Source organism: Panulirus ornatus, chromosome 23, assembly GCF_036320965.1.
Source record: "Panulirus ornatus isolate Po-2019 chromosome 23, ASM3632096v1, whole genome shotgun sequence".
NCBI lineage: Eukaryota > Metazoa > Arthropoda > Malacostraca > Decapoda > Palinuridae > Panulirus > Panulirus ornatus.
This window is the reverse complement of record NC_092246.1, coordinates 22,644,942-22,662,346: the sequence shown is the minus strand read 5'-3', so window position 1 is coordinate 22,662,346 and position 17,405 is coordinate 22,644,942. Positions and strand designations below refer to the sequence as shown.

Genomic DNA, 17,405 nt, shown 5'->3' with positions numbered 1-17,405 from the left:
GTGAATCATAGGGTGGGGGAGGGGGCAAAAATCCTGGGAGCCTTGAAGAATGTGTGGAAGCCGAGAACATTATCTCAGAAAGCAAAAATGGGTATGTTTGAAGGAATAGTGGTTCCAACAATGTTGTATGGTTGCGAGGCGTGGGCTATGGAAAGAGTTGTGCGCAGGAGGATGGATGTGCTGGAAATGAGATGTTTGAGGACATTGTGTGGTGTAAGGTGGTTTGATCGAGTAAGTAATGTAAGGGTAAGAGAGATGTGTGGAAATTAAAAGAGCGTGGTTGAGAGAGCAGAAGAGGGTGTTTTGAAATAGTTTGGGCACATGGAGAGAATGAGTGAGGAAAGATTGACCAAGAGGATATATGTGTCAGAGGTGGAGGGAACGAGAAGAAGTGGGAGACCAAATTGGAGGTGGAAAGATGGAGTGAAAAAGATTTTGAGTGATCGGGGCCTGAACATGCAGGAGGGTGAAAGGCGTGCAAGGAATAGAGTGAATTGGATCGATGTGGTATACCGGGGTTGACGTGCTGTCAGTTGATTGAATCAGGGCATGTGAAGCGTCTGGGGTAAACCATGGAAAGTTGTATGGGGCCTGGATGTGGAAAGGGAGCTGTGGTTTCAGGCATTATTGCATGACAGCTAGAGACTGAGTGTGAACGAATGGGGCCTTTGTTGTCTTTTCCTAGCGCTACCTCGCACACATGAGGGGGAGGGGGATGGTATTCCATGTGTGGCGAGGTGGCGATGGGAGTGAATGGGGGCAGACAGTGTGAATTGTGTGCATTGGTATATATGTATGTGTCTGTGTGTGTATATATATGTGTACATTGAGATGTATAGGTATGTATATTTGCGTATGTGGACGTGTATGTATATACATGTGTATGTGGGTGGGTTGGGCCATTTCTTTCGTCTGTTTCCTTGCGCTACCTCGCAAATGCGGGAGACAGCGACAAAGCAAAATAAATAAATAGATAATATATATATATATATATATATATATATTATATTTTATTATTTTTTTATTGTACTTTGTCGTTAGCGAGGTAGCGCAAGGAAACAGACGAAAGAATGGCCCAACCCACCCACATACACATGTATATGCATACATGTCCACACATGCACATATACATACCTATACATATCAATGTATACATATATATACACACACAGACATATGCATATACATGTACATTATTTATACTTGCTGCCTTTATTCATTCCTGTCACCACCCCACCTAATAGGAAACAGCATTGCCACCCCCTGCATCATCGAGGTAGTGCCAGGAAAACAGACATAAAAAGGCCACATGTCTTATTTAACTTACAATGTTTCCATTTACAATTTTCGATTGATAGCTTGTTCCATGTATTCAAGGATATTGACTGTTTTATTGGAAAAACATTTCTACTCAACAGTTTTGAAGAATGATTCTTTGAAATTCCTGCCTCCAGGTTATTCATGCAGCAGAAGTGTCAACACACACAGCAACTGTCATACCACTACATGGATTTGGGTCTTCTATTGCTCAGCAGTTACCTGCTGACTCTGGGCTTGGATATGATGTAGCTGTTGGAGCTCACAGTTCTGACGCAGTAGTGGTCTTCAGGTGGGAATACTTGGTGTTGACACCTTGATGATGGTTTAGATAAGGTTTAGGGGCAATATTTGTATGGATTCATTTTTAAATGTATTCTTTTTGAATCAAAGTTTCTCATTTTTTCTTTTAGCTGACTGATACTTTATCCTCAGAAATAATTTTGTTCATACACCAGAGTCTAGTTATCTTTCTGCCCCTGCCATTCTTATCTCCCTAAGTCATTGAGTCTTTTCCATGACAATGCTCTCCATCTTGGCCTTTCCCATCTTTAGTGAGTGCTCATTCTGTTACTTTCTGATATACATCATGTGTATGTTTTTGTTTATAAGTTTAGTAAGGCAGAGGGACAGACTAGTTAAGGTGTAAATTTGAATGGAGAAAATATAGGATGAATTGTTTTTGGTATCTTGGAGAAGACATGGCAGCAAATGGAACCATGTAAGCAGAAGTGAATCTTTGGGTTGATGAGGGCATGAAGGTTGTTGGAGTATTGAGGAATGTATGGAAAGAAAAGTCGTTATCTGGGAGGATGAAAATGGATATAGTAGTCCCAGTGGTTTTGTATTGATGCGAGTCACAGGCTATAGATGTGTATGTGCAAATGTAGGAGTAGGAATTGGAAATGAAATCTTTGAGGACAAAATATGGTGTGATGTGGTTTAATAGAGTAAATAATAAAAGGGTAAGAGACTGGTGTGGTAATGAAAAGAATGTGGCAGAGAGCTGAAGAGGGTGTACTAAAATTATTTGGACATTTGGAGAGAATGAGCGAGAGGTTGAAAAAGAGAATTAATGTGTCAGAAGTGAAGGGGAAAGGAAGGGGGAGACCAAATTGGAGATGGAGGGATGAAGTGAAAAATTATTTTGATTTCTCAGGGCTGAACTTTCAGTTAACTGTACTTGATCAATTGATGGTGATAGCAGTAAATTGTGCTTCTTCAGTTGATGATTATAGCAGTTTAAGGGTTAACAACTTCTTCATTGATATTATTGATATTATTATTATATAACTCCAAAGAACCCTTCTCCAGGGGTTCCTGCAGCTTCAAGGCTACAATATAATCATTAGTAAGGGAAGTATGGACTCCTTTGGAGTGAGATGTTCTTTGACAAAATTTTACTTTAAATGATACAACATTACCAAAGGTAACTTTTCGTTTTTAGTGTGACTACAAACATGATAAATCCAGTAACATCATGATTTAAATGTTTATGGAAGTTACAATCACAGTTGAAATCCATCAGTGTAAGAACCTACCTCATTGTACTAATACATAGTTGGAAAGTACATATGCTGAATTTGTTGTTACTGAAAGATCAGTTAATATTTGTTCTCTTATGGCAGATCAAAGGAAATACTGACTTTAAGCTGGAACCTGACCTTCAGTGGTCCGATGGATCTTACCAAGAAAAGCTGTGACTATACTGATACAAAAGGCCAAATCGACTTTTATCCTTGTGTTATTGCTACAGTGTGTTTAATCTCTTTTAAAAGCATTTCGAAAGAGATAAGCTATCAAGACTTAGGTAAATGGACTATACATGAAAATTTTAGCATTGGTATTTTTGAATGTAATTCCATTAGTGATACTGTATGTATTACACATATGATTATAATATTTGTTTTGGACTTGAAGAGTAAGCTACCCTGCCTACATATCTTTTTTCCTTCATCCTCAGAATTCTCACTCATCCTGAATGCAGATGTAAACCAACAAACCAAACGACTGTTCTTTGATTCTGGGACAGCAAGGCTGGAAAAAGATGTAGAATTACAAGAAGGCATAGAGAAATGTGCACATTATGAACTCATGGCCAAAGTAAGCAAGCTTATATTACATGCTTTATGTGTAATTTTACATCTTCATTTTATTTATTGATGGTTAGTAACAGTTAGGGAAAGTAGAAAATTTAAAAGTTTTTTGTTTCATTTAATCCTTTACTCATCTGTTTTTCAGAATGATATTGAGGAGGTGATAAAATCATTTATGATCAAGGGGGAAGCCAAATTCAAGAATAAAGATGGAGAAAAGGTAAGTTGAATAGCCTTGTACCACACACTATAATGCCGGTGTCAGAAACTGTAACTTTATATTTACATTTAGCACTGGACCTCATGATAAGGCATTTCTGTTTAACAGTAATTTTCATATGCTCCATTTTTTTCTTTTTACCTTACTGCCTTTCCTGCCTTCACAAGATAGCATCAGGAGCAGATGAACGGTTGCTTCTTTTGCACACTTCCACTCTCAATCTGTCCTGTAAAACATACTGAAATTTGAGTTTACTATCCACAGCCAAGCCCTACTAACTTCTATCTGGGCTACCTTGACAAGCTCATATGCTCCAATGTTTTCTCCAATGCATACCTTTCACTCTCCCGTGTGTTCACACCTCAGTGCCTCAAAGCCTCCTTTATTCCACCCTTTCAAGCCCTCCTTAGGTCTCCCTCTTCTTCCAGTACACATATCTACACATTTTTCTACTTAAACAAATATTTTATATCACTATTACTGTGTTAGAGTTTTTATCTCAAATATAGTGCTGTGAAATGAAATGCATGGAATAGCAAGAATAGTAACTTCGGCAAGAAGATTTCTGACATGATCAGAAACCTAAGTGCCAACCAAATTTAGAGATTGTATTGCTGTGTTCAGACATAGGTTGAGAACTGCTTCTGAAGAGATTTATTGTATTCAAAAACTTTTTGCAGGCAAGACCTGTCTGCTTATTTGCCTATGATCTAACCCATTTCCCCCCAGTATCCTTTGCTACATGAATGTACAGTATATTTCCTGGAACTTAACTTTGATATCAGAATACCTTATGTTCATTCTTCATGTAATGTCAGTAGAAATAGGTTAGAAGAACTATTACACATATGACAGTCAGTGTGTTTGATATTTAAAAAACAAACTGAGCATGCTTTGCTAATTCTATGTTTGATAACATATTTCTGATATTATCTGAAACTGTGTTCTGTTGAGCCTACTTAAGGACTTGTATTCCAGTGTGAAGCAATATTAACCAGAATATCTGTCCATCATCTGTAACCAAAAATATCAACCTCATAATGACTTCCAAACCCCAGTAATAACTATCTTTGCCTCACTTAGCTTATAAGCAGCTCTTCCACTCCATTCTCACTTGTTTTCATGCATTGATGTGCATTTGTGCCCCATGATCAGTTTCTAGCCACTTCCCCTACCCATTTGCTTCCAGTAGCTCGTTGTCACTGGCTTGTGATCCTGTCATATTTACCCTCACTAGTTTGCTGTTACTTTTTCATGATTTTTCCTTTTCATACCTCTCACAGCCTCTAGCTTACTTTCTTTACCCCGTTAGAAGCATCTTCTATTCATGCAAACTAGCTCTCTAGTTGTTTGCATTGTTAGAGGCCTCCTTACTAGATGTACATGCACCTGGGGGGTTCCATCACCTTCAAAACAGGTTCTATAGTCTTCAGATTGCAAAAGTTACTCGAGTCATTTGATTGCACTGATATCCTAGCCATCATTCATACTCTTCATTTAGTTTCTGAGATCACTGTTCAGCATTCCTAATAACTTTACATCTACAAAGTACCCCTTTATTATATTCCTTAGATAATCTTCCTCAGGTAGAATTTACCAGATAGCTTCCCCTCCTGGACTTCATTCATAGACAGCTTCTACTCTTTCCCTACTTGGTGCTCTTTTTCATGATGTCATTAAATGGTATCTTTGCAGGTGATGCTTAGTCAACATGCACAGTTGTTGAAGGAGGAAAAGTTGGATATCCTGGTGTTCTGTAAGAGTGATGATGTTCATGAGTGTCAAAGTGACATCCATCTAAGTTATAACATGTAAGAATTTTCTTCGACTGTCTACTTTCTTGTAGGTCAGTATACTTAATTTTTGTTTGTCTTTGTGGGTAGAAGAGGAGGTCTCCTCTAAGGAATAAGGTATCTTTGCCCTTTGCTATCCTTTAGGAAAGAGGTTAGCAACCTCATTATTACAAAAAGCACTTGATCCACTCTCTTCTTACTGATAGTGTAACTGATTATAGATGGATAGATTGGTTTTTTATGTTCTCTTTTATCCTTTTATCAATTTGTTTATACATGATTAATCAAATATCCCAAGAACCATTTTTACAGTGCTGAATTGCAATCAGTAGCAGAGAAATGATGGCCTTGTTTGGAGGAAAGAGTTCCTCATTGAGGCTGTACTCCCTTTTGTCACCAGATGGTGATACAACCTTCCTGAAGGTGACTTTTAACTTGCAATGTAACCACAAGCAGTTGGAATCCAGTTTATTCATTTATTTATGATTACCCCAGGGCCAAATACTGTGACAGAGTCCTGATGTTACCTAGGTCCTTTCTAAATGCTTGTGCAACTCAAGGGTGTGCTACTTCTAGTAGCATGGAAATGTAGACTGCCATGGAGTGATAAGTTCTTTGATGAGACTCTACTCTCAGTAATACAGCCTTGCCCAAGGTGACATTTCACATGCATTGTAACGTCAAGTAGGCTGAACCTAGTAACACTTGTGGAATGTAGTAACACCCATATATGTTTGAATCCAATATATCATACCAATCATAAAACCCTCTAAACCACCCTACTCTCCCTGCTCTTACCATCCTTCATCATTTTTATCCACAGTATCCAAACTCAGCGAAAAACTTATCCATAACAGAATAAAAGAAAACATTCCCCTCTTATCCACTCGGTATGGCTTCAGACCCAAACACCACCACCACACTAAACACAACACGTTCTCAGTAGATTCATCCCCATTCCTGCACATTATTAGTTGCAGTAGACATCAACAAAGTATTTGATGCTGTGACCCAGCACCCCCTCTCACATGAAATGTTTGGACTTCCACAACAGTGACAAAAAGTGGTTAGCATATTTCATTGCTGGCTGCCATACCAGTCACCCACTGTGGTTTCACCTTTAAAACATTTAAACTCTGTGATCGAGTTTCCCAAGGAGTAGGTCTTTCTCAAACCCATTAATTTCTTCAAACCCAATCTCCCATTAAACAGGCAAGCCTCAACATGAAGGTCCTTTCATTTGCAGACGTCCTCACAATCACTTCTGAACACCTTGACACCACAAGGGCAACAACAAACATGTAGCACTACATTATGCAGTTGGAAAAGTGGCTCACCCAGAACAGGAAGTCAACATCTCCACAGAAATATTCAGTCATTCTTTATCCCCAAATAGAAATGAATCCCGCTCCCACCCTGTAGTCACCTTCAATGGAAACTCAGTTTCACTGAATAAAACATCAAGTATAGGTGTCATGTACAATACACACATAACATTTACTCTTTACACCAACAACATCAACACAAAGGAACACGCACTCAATTTCTTCTGAACACTGACTGACACCAGATTTAGACAGCAAAAAGAATCCCACAACACCCTTTGTAAAGAATTCATCCTTTTCCATGTTAAACTAATCCTCTCATGCCTAGAATTCCATCCTCTCAAAAGTTTTAAAGCATAGCTGCAAACTCTACAAAATAGCGCATTCAGAAAAATCTTTGGCTGCTTCGCACTACCAAACTCAACACCTTCACAATAAAACAAAGATCCTCTAAATTCAGTCCACCTCAGTGTGCTTGGCATTTGAAGTTTTGTGCAACAGCACTACAACCTTCTACTTACACATATACATACATTTACATATCAACATATACACACACATATATATGGGGGAGGAATGGGATGTATTTAGGGAATCAGTGATGGATTGCACAAAAGATGCTTGTGGCATGAGAAGAGTGGGAGGTGGGTTGATTAGAAAGGGTAGTGAGTGGTGGGATGAAGAAGTAAGAGTATTAGTGAAAGAGAAGAGAGAGGCATTTGGACGATTTTTGCAGGGAAAAAATGAAATTGAGTGGGAGACGTATAAAAGAAAGAGACAGGAGGTCAAGAGAAAGGTGCAAGAGGTGAAAAAAAGGGCAAATGAGAGTTGGGGTGAGAGAGTATCATTAAATTTTAGGGAGAATAAAAAGATGTTCTGGAAGGAGGTAAATAAAGAGCGTAAGACAAGGGAGCAAATGGGAAATTCAGTGAAGGGTGCAAATGGGGAGGTGATAACAAGTAGTGGTGATGTGAGAAGGAGATGGAGTGAGTATTTTGAAGGTTTGTTGAATGTGTTTGATGATAGAGTGGCAGATATAGGGTGTTTTGGTCGAGGTGGTGTGCAAAGTGCGAGGGTTAGGGAAAATGAGTTGGTAAACAGAGAAGAGGTAGTAAAAGCTTTGCGGAAGATGAAAGCCGGCAAGGCAGCAGGTTTGGATGGTATTGCAGTGGAATTTATTAAAAAAGGGGGTGACTGTATTGTTGACTGGTTGGTAAGGTTATTTAATGTATGTATGACGGAGTTTGGTAAAGTGTGTGGAAGAAGAAAGTTAAGAGTAAATGTGAATAAGAGCAAGGTTATTAGGTACAGTAGGGTTGAGGGTCAAGTCAATTGGGAGGTGAGTTTGAATGGAGAAAAACTGGAGGAAGTGAAGTGTTTTAGATATCTGGGAGTGGATCTGTCAGCGGATGGAACCATGGAAGCGGAAGTGGATCATAGGGTGGGGGAGGGGGCGAAAATTTTGGGAGCCTTGAAAAATGTGTGGAAGTCGAGAACATTATCCCGGAAAGCAAAAATGGGTATGTTTGAAGGAATAGTAGTTCCAACAATGTTGTATGGTTGCGAGGCGTGGGCTATGGATAGAGTTGTGCGTAGGAGGATGGATGTGCTGGAAATGAGATGTTTGAGGACAATGTGTGGTGTGAGGTGGTTTGATCGAGTAAGTAACGTAAGGGTAAGAGAGATGTGTGGAAATAAAAAGAGCGTGGTTGAGAGAGCAGAAGAGGGTGTTTTGAAATGGTTTGGGCACATGGAGAGAATGAGTGAGGAAAGATTGACCAAGAGGATATATGTGTCGGAGGTGGAGGGAACGAGGAGAAGAGGGAGACCAAATTGGAGGTGGAAAGATGGAGTGAAAAGGATTTTGTGTGATCGGGGCCTGAACATGCAGGAGGGTGAAAGGAGGGCAAGGAATAGAGTGAATTGGAGCGATGTGGTATACAGGGGTTGACGTGCTGTCAGTGGATTGAATCAAGGCATGTGAAGCGTCCGGGGTAAACCATGGAAAGCTGTGTAGGTATGTATATTTGCGTGTGTGGACGTGTGTATGTACATGTGTATGGGGAGGGTTGGGCCATTTCTTTCGTCTGTTTCCTTGCGCTACCTCGCAAACGCGGGAGACAGCGACAAAGTATAAAAAAAAAAAAAAAAAAAAAAAAAAAATGACTCATGGTGAGGTGCCTGAGGATTGGCGGAATGCGTGCATAGTGCCATTGTACAAAGGCAAAGGGGATAAGAGTGAGTGCTCAAATTACAGAGGTATAAGTTTGTTGAGTATTCCTGGCAAATTATATGGGAGGGTATTGATTGAGAGGGTGAAGGCATGTACAGAGCATCAGATTGGGGAAGAGCAGTGTGGTTTCAGAAGTGGTAGAGGATGTGTGGATCAGGTGTTTGCTTTGAAGAATGTATGTGAGAAATACTTAGAAAAGCAAATGGATTTGTATGTAGCATTTATGGATCTGGAGAAGGCATATGATAGAGTTGATAGAGATGCTCTGTGGAAGGTATTAAGAATATATGGTGTGGGAGGCAAGTTGTTAGAAGCAGTGAAAAGTTTTTATCAAGGATGTAAGGCATGTGTACGTGTAGGAAGAGAGGAAAGTGATTGGTTCTCAGTGAATGTAGGTTTGCGGCAGGGGTGTGTGATGTCTCCATGGTTGTTTAATTTCTACAACACACAGGGAATACGTGGGAAGTATTCTTTCTTCCCTATCCCCAGGGATAATATTATATACAAAGGCAAAGGGGATAAGAGTGAGTGCTCAAATTACAGAGGTATAAGTTTGTTGAGTATTCCTGGTAAATTATATGGCAGGGTATTGATTGAGAGGGTGAAGGCATGTACAGAGCATCAGACTGGGGAAGAGCAGTGTGGTTTCAGAAGTGGTAGAGGATGTGTGGATCAGGTGTTTGCTTTGAAGAATGTATGTGAGAAATACTTAGAAAAGCAAATGGGGATAGGGGGGAAAGAATACTTCCCACGTATTCCCTGCGTGTCGTAGAAGGCGACTAAATGGGAAGGGAGCGGGGGGCTGGAAATCCTCCCCTCTCTTTTTTTTTTTTTTTTTTTTCCAAAGGAAGGAACAGAGAAGGGGGCTGGATGAGGATGTTTCCTCAGAGGCCCAGTCCTCTGTTCTTAATGCTACCTCGCTGACGCAGGAAATGGCAAATAGTATGAAAGAAAGAAATTTATGGATCTGGAGAAGGCATATGATAGAGTTGATAGAGATGCTCTGTGGAAGGTACTAAGAATATATGGTGTGGGAAGCAAGATGTTAGAAGCAGTGAAAAGTTTTTATCGAGGATGTAAGGCATGTGTATGTGTAGGAAGAGAGGGAAGTGATTGGTTCTCAGTGAATGTAGGTTTGCGGCAGTGGTGTGTGATGTCTCCATGGTTGTTTAATTTGTTTATGGTTGGGGTTGATAGGGAGGTGAATGCAAGAGTTTTGGAAAGAGGGGCAAGTATGCAGTCTGTTGGGGATGAGAGAGCTTGGGAAGTGAGTCAGTTGTTGTTCGCTGATGATACAGCGCTGGTGGCTGATTCATGTGAGAAACTGCAGAAGCTGGTGACTGAGTTTGGTAAAGTGTGTGAAAGAAGAAAGTTAAGAGTAAATGTGAATAAGAGCAAGGTTATTAGGTACAGTAGGGTTGAGGGTCAAGTCAATTGGGAGGTAAGTTTGAATGGAGAAAAACTGGAGGAAGTAAAGTGTTTTAGATATCTGGGAGTGGATCTGGCAGCGGATGGAACCATGGAAGTGGAAGTGAATCATAGGGTGGGGGAAGGGGCGAAAATCCTGGGAGCCTTGAAGAATGTGTGGAAGTCGAGAACATTATCTCGGAAAGCAAAATTGGGTATGTTTGAAGGAATAGTGGTTCCAACAATGTTGTATGGTTGCGAGGCGTGGGCTATGGATAGAGTTGTGCGCAGGAGGATGGATGTGCTGGAAATGAGATGTTTGGGGACAATATGTGGTGTGAGGTGGTTTGATTAAGTAATGTAAGGGTAAGAGAGATGTGTGGAAATAAGAAGAGAGTGGTTGAGAGAGCAGAAGAGGGTGTTTTGAAATGGTTTGGGCACATGGAGAGAATGAGTGAAGAAAGATTGACCAATAGGATATATGTGTCGGAGGTGAAGGGAACGAGGAGAAGTGGGAGACCAAATTGGAGGTGGAAAGATGGAGTGAAAAAGATTTTGAGTGATCGGGGCCTGAACATGCAGGAGGGTGAAAGACGGGCAAGGAATAGAGTGAATTGGATCGATGTGGTATACTGGGGTCGACGTGCTGTCAATGGATTGAATCAGGGCGTGTGAAGTGTCTGGGGTAAACCATGGAAAGCTGTGTAGGTATGTATATTTGCGTGTGTGGACGTGTATGTATATACATGTGTATGGGGGTGGGTTGGGCCATTTCTTTCGTCTGTTTCCTTGCGCTACCTCGCAAAAGCGGGAGACAGCGGCAAAAAAAAAGAAAAAATAAAATATATATATATATATATATATATATATATGCAGTTTCTCACACATCAGCCACCAGCGTTGTATCATCAGCGAACAACAACTTTCACTTCCCAAGCTCTCTCATCCACAACAGACTGCATACTTGCTGCTCTTTCCAAAACTCTTGCATTCACTTCCCTAACAACCCCATCCATAAACAAATTAAACAACCATGGAGACATCACACACCACTGCCGCAAACCTACATTCACTGAGAACCTATCACTTTCCTCTCTTCCTACATGTACACATGCCTTACATCCTCAATAAAAACTTTTCACTGCTTCTAACAACTTGCCTCCCACACCATATATTCTCAATACCTTCCACAGAGCATCTCTATCAACTCTATCATATGCCTTCTCCAGATCCATAAATGCTACATACAAATCCATTTGCTTTTCTAAGTATTTCTTGCATACATTCTTCAAAGCAAACACCTGATCTACACATACTCTACCACTTCTGAAACCACACTGCTCTTCCCCAATCTGATGCTCTGTACATGCCTTCACCCTCTCAATCAATACCCTCCCATATAATTTACCAGGAATACTCAACAAACTTATACCTCTGTAATTTGAGCACTCACTTTTATCCCCTTTGCCTTTGTACAATGGCACTATGCAAGCATTCCGCCAATCCTTAGGCACCTCACCATGAGTCACACATACATTGAATAACTTTACCAACCAGTCATCAATACAGTCATCCCCTTTTTTGATAAATTCCACTGCAATACCATCCAAACCCACTGCCTTGCTGGCTTTCATCTTCTGCAAAGCTTTTACTACCTCTTCTCTGTTTACCAAATCATCCTCCCTGACCCTCTCACTTTGCACACCACCTCGACCAAAACACCCTATATCTGCCACTCTATCATCAAACACATCAACAGACCTTCAAAATACTCACTCCATCTCCTCACATCACCACTACTTGTTATCACCTCCCCATTAGCCCCCTTTACTGAAGTTCCCATTTGTTCTCTTGTCTTACGCACTTTAGTTACCTCCTTCCAAAACATCTTTTTATTCTCCCTAAAATTTAATGATATTCTATCACCCCAACTCTCATTTACCCTCTTTTTCACCTCTTGCACCTTTCTTTTGACCTCCTGCCTCTTTCTTTTATACATCTCCCACTCATTTGCATTATTTCCCTGCAAATATCATCCAAATGCCTCTCTCTTCTCTTTCACTAATAATCTTACTTCTTCATCCCACCACTCACTACCCTTTCTAATCTGCCCACCTCCCACGCTTCTCATGCCACTAGCATCTTTTGTGCAAGCCATCACTGCTTCCTTAAATACATCCCATTCCTCCCCCACTCCCCTTATGTCCTTTGTTCTCACCTTTTTCCATTCTGTACTCAGTCTCTCCTGGTACTTCCTCACACAAGTCTCCTTACCAAGCTCACTTACTCTCACCACTCTCTTCACCCCAACATTCTCTCTTCTTTTCTGAAAACCTCTACAAATCTTCACCTTCACCTCCACAAGATAATGGCATCCCTCCAGTTGTACCTCTCAGCACATTAACATCCAAAAGTCTCTCTTACGCTCGCCTATCAGTTAACACGTAATCCAACAATGCTTTCTGGCCAACTCTCCTACTTACATACGTATACTTATGTATATCTCTCTTTTTAAACCAGGTATTCCCAATCACCAGTCCTTTTTCAGCACATAAATCTACAAGCTCTTCTCCATTTCTATTTACAACACTGAACACCCCATGTACACCATGTATGCATTACTCACCTTTGCATACAAATCACCCATCATTATAACCCGGTCTCGTGCATCAAATCTACTAACACACTCACTCAGTTGCTCCCAGAACACTTGCCTCTCATGATCTTCCTTCTCATGCCCAGGTGCATATGCACCAATAATCACCCATCTCTTTCCATCCACTTTCAGTTTTACCCATATCAATCTAGAGTTTACTTTTTTACACTCCATCACATACACACACCACTCCTATTTTAGGAGTAGTGCTACTCCTTCCCTTGCTCTTGTCCTCTCACTAACCCCTGACTTTACTCCCAAGACATTCCCAAACCACTCTTCCCCTTTACCCTTGAGCTTCGTTTCACTCAGAGCCAAAACATACACAGACATATACCTATACATACACATACACATTCATACTTGCTTGCCTTCATCCATTCCTGGCACTACCCCACCACAGGAAACAGCACAGCCATCCCCTGCTTCAGCAAGGTAGCGCCAGGAAAACGACAAAAAAGTCCACATTCGTTCACTTTCAGTCTCTAGCTGTCATGTGTAATGTACTGAAGCCACAGCTCCCTATCCACATCCAGGTCCCACAAACCTTTCCATGGTTTACCCCAGACGTTTCACATGCCCTGGTTCTGTCCATTGACAGCATGTTAACCCCAATGTATCACATCATTCCAATTCACTCTGTTTCTTCCTGTCCCAAAGGAGCCAACCTACTATGCCCCCATGTGGAGTGCACCCTTGATGATGCAGTAGCTCCATAAGATTTGTCCTTCAGTAGCATAATTGAATATATTGTTATTTAGTTATTGATGTATGGTTAACTCTGTGGATTTGTTTATATGATTACATCTGTAGATAGATAGTGGTAGTGTATGAAATGCCCTATGATTTTGTTAGCATAGTTCATAGAGATGTTACTTATGTTATGAAATATTTTTGGATTAATGAGTAGAAGGATTAGAGTAAAATATTTGTAATGTTAATGAACTTATTCTCACCTGAGATTGAAGAACTACACCTTGATGGCCACTCAGCCCATCGTGGTCTCCTTCATGCTGGAGAACCATGCAGAGGCAGCATACAACACTGAACTTATTGTAAGTGAAAACCAAAGTAGATCTTTGATTTAAAAGTGTTCATTTTCCCTTTTTGTTCTGCAAATATGAGTACAATGGGCAAAAAGTGTACATTTAATGAGTGAAAAATTTGAGGATATATTAAGTTAGTTGATAGCCTTCCAAAGTTTTTTCAGTGAAGGTATTCATACCAGCTCTTTGACTGACTCTGATCTGATTAACATAGTTTAGCTGGTTGACATCAGGTTTAGAACAGTAAGATAGTTTCAGGAATGCAACCAGATTACTGGCATGAAAGCTTTACCCATTCACTACTTATTCTATCCTCCAAGTTACCCCATGCACGTTAAGAAAAAATTCAGTTTTTATCTGTTCTTAGAGAATGTCTCTTTATTAGATATTAGTGAAAAACTACCCAAAGAAGATGTACACTTTCCTCCATCTTGTTGTGGGAGGGAGTTGACTGTTGGCTGTGGGGACCCTGGATAGCAACACAGATCTCCCATATCTATGGAAGTTCATGATATTATGTTTACACTTACCACTTAACACACTTTATGGTTTTTTACCATACGTGATTTTACTCATCCTATGCATATCATTTACATATTTCTTTTACAATTTACATATTTTTTTATATTTTGTATTGTATGGTCATTAATGAAACAAATGTAAATATACAAATTAAGGGTCAGAAACACTTTATGGACAAAATTAAAGGAATGGAACTTATAAACTACCATGAAAGACTGAAAACACTGCAACTATGTAGCCTAGAAGGAAGAGAAAAATGTATGATAAGCTGTGCCTGGCAACAAATTGAAGTTATAAATGAAAATGTATTAAGCCTGAAAGCTTATCAAGGAAGATACAAAGCTTTTGAGTCGTCAAGAATATCAAGGAACCCACCAAGAATATATCAGACAAATATATAGAACAGTTCATTTAGGAAGGTAGAATGACTATTCAGCATACAGCCAGGGGAAATAGAAACATTCATGAAACAACCACAGAAGCTAGTATAAGAGTGCTTGACATGTGGTTAAAATCAGACCCAGATAAAGCAAAAATAGTTGAATGTGTAATATAGGTGGCAAGACGTGGTAAGTGCTTCATGCTAGCCATGCTATTTTGGCCAACTCTCATCATAGGTACTTGAAGGTAAGAAAATAGTCTTTCAGTAAGCACTGCATCAGCGCCTGTAAGAGAACAAATCTATAAGGTAATGTTTTTATGTGAGACATTGGACCTAATATATATAAGTTATACACAAACCAACAGGAGACAGCAATGCTGACTTACTTTTTACGAATGACAGAGCACTCAATACAGACATTGAAGTATATAGAACTGTCATCTCATATCATTAAATCAGAAATTTCTGCTGTTATTAATGTAGATATGAATAAAGACTGACAAAATGAAGCAAGGGATGACATAGGTAATGTAACCAACTTAAGTTTCTATCCTGACAAAATGAATTGGAATGAAGGCAACAGTATGATAGCAAATACAAAGTGGAGTGAATTCCTTAACAGCAGTGATGCAAGAATAAATACAGCCTTTTATTATCAGTGTATAAAGTAATCGATTTCAAGATTAGTGACATAAGAAAGGAGAATGATGATATGGAAAGAAAAGTAATGAGAATCAGAAAATAGTGGATGAGTAGAAATTACTTAGATATACAGTAAGCAGAGACAGGGCAGGAGAGCTATCAGAGAAAATGAGAGATTTTGATTGGGAAATAATGGAGTCATATAGAGGAGAACAGAATGTATGTGTGAGGGATGTGTTCCAAAGCAAAGTATGTTTATATCAGAATCAAATATTACAAATAGAATAAGGATGCATTCCTTAGACTAATCTGTATTTAATCCTCTGAATCACTCTCACAAATGTGATAAAACTCTGATAATAGATAATGATAGATTTCAGTAAAACGTTGTACTGTGTGACATCATCAGTACTTACCAACAAAAGCAGATGTAGTCTCAGGTGTATGGGGCAGTAGTTGGTCATGCTCTTAAAAATTGTATGGAGGTGCTTGTTTCATTGTGCTATCCAGGTCATCATCTCTTGATAGCACAGGCAGGCAAACATCTATTGGAGAAGGCATGGGGCAATTCTCACCAGACAGCAAAAATGGTGAAGGCATGCTGGAGGGCCTGCTGATGCAGGTGAGTCAGCAGGTGTAGGGGTTGAGGTTGGCAGGCCAGGGTAGGCAGAGCAAGGTGTAATGAAATGCTTGATGGTGGACTGTATGACCAGTCATTGTATACTGAAAGATTGTCTTCACAAATGTTACACTTTGCAGCTGGTAGCACTGTTATGCACCCTTCCCACAAGTGTTCATACCACATGGTCCCTAGTGGCAAGCCATGTTAATATTATTATATTGCCTGCTTGAGAAAGTTAGGTTAGGTTTTTGTAGGTTATATTGATTTCAAAAATTTTTTTGAAACCTACTCCTATCATGCATCTGTGGTCTAAATTACTTCGTCTAAACATGGAGAATGTATTGATATCAGTTTTGTCTAACTCAATAAGGAAATAAGGGATAATATTGAACTTTTGAATTGCTCTTCCTTTGACATTCATATGACAGATAATGTAGGAAGGTACCAAGTAAACAGCAGATCTGAATAGGGTTAAATTCTTCTAACACTGAAAAGGTATATCTAAAGAAAACTAAAGTGCTTTTTCTTTTTCAGATTGACAGTCATGGTGATCTTGCTGCTTCTGAGTCCACAAATGGCATTACTTGTGAGAACCTAAACAGAATAAAGAAGATCAGATGTGAAATTACAACCATCTTTATGACCAACTCAAAGGTATGTTCTATGAAGCTTACACTTCTCTGGTATTTTATTTTGCCACTGCCATAAAGTATGTCTGTGACTATAGGTGTATGTGTAACTTATGCCCTTTCCTACATTCTTAGTAAGCTTGGGTTTTGAAGCATTTTTTTTATATTCAGGTCAACAGGTAAAGCAGTAGTGGAGAAAGCTGAGAATTTCAGGAAAATGTGTGGGTCATTAATGTAAAAGTAAAGAAAATTCTTGTATAGAAATTAGCAGAGCCTGTGCAAACCTCACCTGACTCTCCCTGGCAACCAACATTTACATCATATTCACTGTTGTAGTAGATATATATCAATGATATCATCATCTGTAACCGAATCATCCTTATGACTCAGATTTTTTTTTTTTTTTTTTTTTTGCTTTGTCGCTGTCTCCCGCATTTGCGAGGTAGCGCAAGGAAACAGACGAAAGAAATGGCCCAACCCACCCCCATACACATGTATATACATACGTCCACACA

General features: G+C 39.7%; 1 protein-coding gene across 3 annotated transcripts in view; it reads left to right on the top strand.

The window, feature by feature from the left end:
• LOC139756914 (integrin alpha-8-like) overlaps window positions 1-17,405 on the top strand; it is an 89,125-nt gene that overhangs the window by 42,199 nt on the left and 29,521 nt on the right. For all 3 annotated transcript variants that reach the window (XM_071676832.1, XM_071676834.1, XM_071676833.1), the window contains 7 exons: window positions 1,455-1,609; window positions 2,946-3,127; window positions 3,281-3,420; window positions 3,559-3,633; window positions 5,329-5,444; window positions 14,009-14,102; window positions 16,796-16,915. In XM_071676832.1, the coding sequence (XP_071532933.1) occupies window positions 1,455-1,609; window positions 2,946-3,127; window positions 3,281-3,420; window positions 3,559-3,633; window positions 5,329-5,444; window positions 14,009-14,102; window positions 16,796-16,915 (882 nt within the window). The remainder of the gene's footprint in view (window positions 1-1,454; window positions 1,610-2,945; window positions 3,128-3,280; window positions 3,421-3,558; window positions 3,634-5,328; window positions 5,445-14,008; window positions 14,103-16,795; window positions 16,916-17,405) is intronic.